This window comes from Tremella mesenterica, assembly GCF_000271645.1.
Source record: "Tremella mesenterica DSM 1558 unplaced genomic scaffold TREMEscaffold_22, whole genome shotgun sequence".
Classification (NCBI taxonomy): Eukaryota; Fungi; Basidiomycota; class Tremellomycetes; order Tremellales; family Tremellaceae; genus Tremella; species Tremella mesenterica.
The window spans coordinates 110,873-114,173 of NW_006711246.1; the positions used below are offsets into that span (position 1 = coordinate 110,873).

Consider the following 3,301-nt stretch of genomic DNA (forward strand, 5'->3'; position numbering starts at 1 on the left):
GATGAGGGAAAGTGGTAGACATTGAACCTCCCTACCCCAGGATCGCTACCTGTCCGAGAGAACCATGATATCCACGAGACGACAAAACACAATGATCATGAACGTCATGATCATGGAGCCAATAGTAATAAGATGAAAACGACAACCAGAGACAATCTAGTACAGTATCACAGGGCCAAGCACGTCTCTGACGGGGAATACACGGACCCGACATTCCGCCAACCCTTCCAAGATGAGGGCAGAATCTCCGAGCCCGACAAAGAGAATTCAGTATTCGAAGTCCCCTTCCATCCTGAACTTATTGATTATTATTGTCAAAATATAAGTGTGGTGGAGGGGGCTCACAAACGGGGCTTAGCTTACATGCGCATTTAGGTGGTCCAGATGCATGTACAGTACCACTCCTATCAACCTGGAGGAAAGATGAGGTCAACCTTCGCAAACGTCATGAGGGAAATGTCGCACAACACAATCTCCGTAGAGCTGGAACCACTCGTCCTGAATGGCAAGTGGTGAATGACACTCTTGATCTATGGGTTGCGCAAGCAGAAGGAGATGGAATGATCATAGGGGACGAGACTCTTAAGAAGAAGTGGAGAGATTTTGCGGACCTGGCGGGCATAGGAACAACAGAGGGAGATCGGCTGAAGTTCTCACAGGCTTGGCTTTCAAGCACCAAACGACGTCTGAACCTCAGGTCTAGACAATTACATGGAGAAGCTGGTTCAAATGATGCTGTCCACGTTGAGGCAGAAAGAGCCAGGGTCCAAGAGTTGTTAAGAGGTTATGATCTCAATGACATCTATAATGAGGATGAGACAGGGCTCTGTCATGCGTGAGTCGCAGACATGCAGACCGGATTATGCTGATCTCAGTATGACACCAGATCGTGGTTTATCCTCAACTACACGATCTGGTAAGAAAAAGAAGAAAACCCGTATCAGATACATGTTTGCCACAAACGCAACCGGTACCGATAAACGTGAACCTCTGATCATTGGGAAGTATCAACAACCACGAGGATTTGGGAAACGAACTGCAGCCGAGCTTGGTTTCCATTATAGGAACAATGGGAGTGCATGGATGACGGCGGTGCTCTATGAGGAATGGATAAGACGGTGGGATCAGGAACTTTGCCAAATAAACCGACACATCATTCTCATCCATGATAACTTCAAAGGTCTCGATGTCCCGGAAGATCTACACTGCATCACAGTCATCAGACTCTCCCCCAATCTTACCTCGGCAGTGCGGGCTCTTGATCAGGGAATAATTCAGCCTCTTGATCAGGGAATAACTCGCGCCTTCAAAGCCCATCATCGAGCAGCATTCAATGCTCGAGCAATTGATCGGTACGACCAAGGAGTTACTCCAAGCGAGGTGTATGATCTAAATCAGCTTCAAGCAATGATTAGCGGAACAAGCATGGGACGAGTTATCACCCACGACTATCTTCAACTGTTGGGGTAAAGCTGGAATCTCCCTTCAATTCATCCTCCTGTTAGGATTCAAGATTCAGGTGAAAATGATGTCGAATCTGGGCTTGATGGTCTTGTTCAGAGGGGTGTTCTCCAGATTACCAACCGTCCATCTATTCAGGAGTTGCTGAATCTGGAGGGAGAGGATGGGGCCGGGTTAGAACGCAGTTCGGATGCTGAATTGTTCCAGGCAGTACAGGAGACGTTAAGAGGGGAGGAAGATGAGGAAGAGGGTGTCACAGAGGTCAATGAACCTGCTGTTACTCAAGAGGAGTTCTTACATGCTACCAATATTTTGAGGAGGGTGTTGGAGACGGTCACGGACCCGTATGGTACAAGACTTGGAGCCCTACTTGCACGCCTTTCAAGAGATAGACGTGCAGCTGAATACGGGTCTCTTCGTCATAGGCACGCTTCATGACTGTTTTCAGCCTGGAGACGCTTCCACTCCCCCTTCACCTCTCTAAACCCATACATATATACCGATTGTGTCCGAGAATTATCAGTAGCTCATGTGTTATGCGATTACGGAAATATGTGGGTTTTCATCATGATTTGGCTGTCCCCCGTTTGAGGAGTCCAAGATTGCTATGGGTTTCCGCAGAGTATGGGTTTCGACCCAGATGGGTTTTTGACCCGTATGGGTTTCGACCTGAGGTGACTGTGATCGGTGTGGCACCTGACAAGGCCGCACTGCCACGGAGTGCCACACTCATTGATCATTACCCCCAGCTGGTCACATGGACAATTCCTTATTGATTTTTCTGTCAATCTATATCCTCCTGTTCCGTACCCATGTTCCATCATCTCACTCTCACGTCTTCTGATTCAAGCTCACGTTCTGTCCCGACCGACTTGTAGATTACCTTGTTGTTCTCTCCTGTCAAAGGTCCATGGTACAGTACAGTATCCAAGCGTAACGTCGTGTCAGGGATGACGTGTGTCGTTTCAGAGATGACGTCTTATCGGAGATGACGTCTTATCGGAGATGACGTCTTATCGGAGATAACATCGTATCGGAGATGACGTCTTATCGGAGATAACATCGTATCGGAGATGACGTCTTATCGGAGATAACACCATTCCAGAGATGACATTGAAGATGACGTCAATACCAATTCCATGCCGTCGAAACTTTACACCTCTTCATATCCGCAACCTTGACTATCTGATCATTTATCAACTTCAACATGTCCAATGAGTCCAGTAGCAGACAAGGTATCCAGGCCATCCTAAATGTACTACCTCACTAACTCACTGATTGGTCGTACTCATGCTGACCTTGCCAGAACTCGATTTGGACTCTACGATCTCCCCCTCCACAACCTCTTGGCGATTACTGGTTTGTTCGACAAGATCCCCCGTCGCCTTCACCAATACGTCCCCCTCAATCGGACCCTTGTTTAATCTCCATTTCTCCCTTCTCAAGTCCCCCCGGATCCACCAGACCATCCAGCCCCTCCGATGGGGGAGCTTTATCTGATGTAGCCTTCCCAGGACCTCACACACCTCCTCTTCCTCCTCTTTCTCCACAGCACGAGTACATGCCTGGTATGGAAGACAGTTTTGGGGAAGCTATGGAAGAGGAGATCCCGAGTGATTGGAGGACTTTCTTCGGTTTACCGCCTCATACACATACCCTCTTGCCGTTGTCCCCAACTCCTCTCAGCCCTCTCCCACCTAGCTCCCCTCCCATCCCTCCATCACTTTCTTCGCTATCCTCTCTCTCCACTCTCTCATTACCTCACCCCCCACCTAGCTCCCCTCCCGACCCACCCTCACTTGCTGTCAATTGCTGTATCCACATATGCCTGCCCCCTGCC

At 48.8% G+C, this 3,301-nt stretch overlaps 2 protein-coding genes across 2 annotated transcripts; one reads left to right on the top strand and one right to left on the bottom strand.

Moving 5' to 3' along the window:
* Positions 1 to 560: 560 nt before the first annotated feature.
* Positions 561 to 1,470, top strand: TREMEDRAFT_36150 (uncharacterized protein; the record flags this gene model as incomplete). The annotated part of the gene is made up of 2 exons (XM_007008445.1): positions 561 to 835; positions 876 to 1,470. 2 exons carry the CDS (start codon positions 561 to 563, stop codon positions 1,468 to 1,470), a joined length of 870 nt encoding a protein of 289 aa, XP_007008507.1.
* A 1,262-nt stretch (positions 1,471 to 2,732) lies between these two features.
* On the bottom strand, positions 2,733 to 3,174 carry TREMEDRAFT_66420 (uncharacterized protein; the record flags this gene model as incomplete). The annotated part of the gene is made up of 2 exons (XM_007008465.1): positions 2,733 to 3,026; positions 3,118 to 3,174. The coding sequence occupies 2 exons, from the start codon at positions 3,172 to 3,174 to the stop codon at positions 2,733 to 2,735; spliced, it is 351 nt and encodes a 116-aa protein (XP_007008527.1).
* Positions 3,175 to 3,301: the final 127 nt, after the last annotated feature.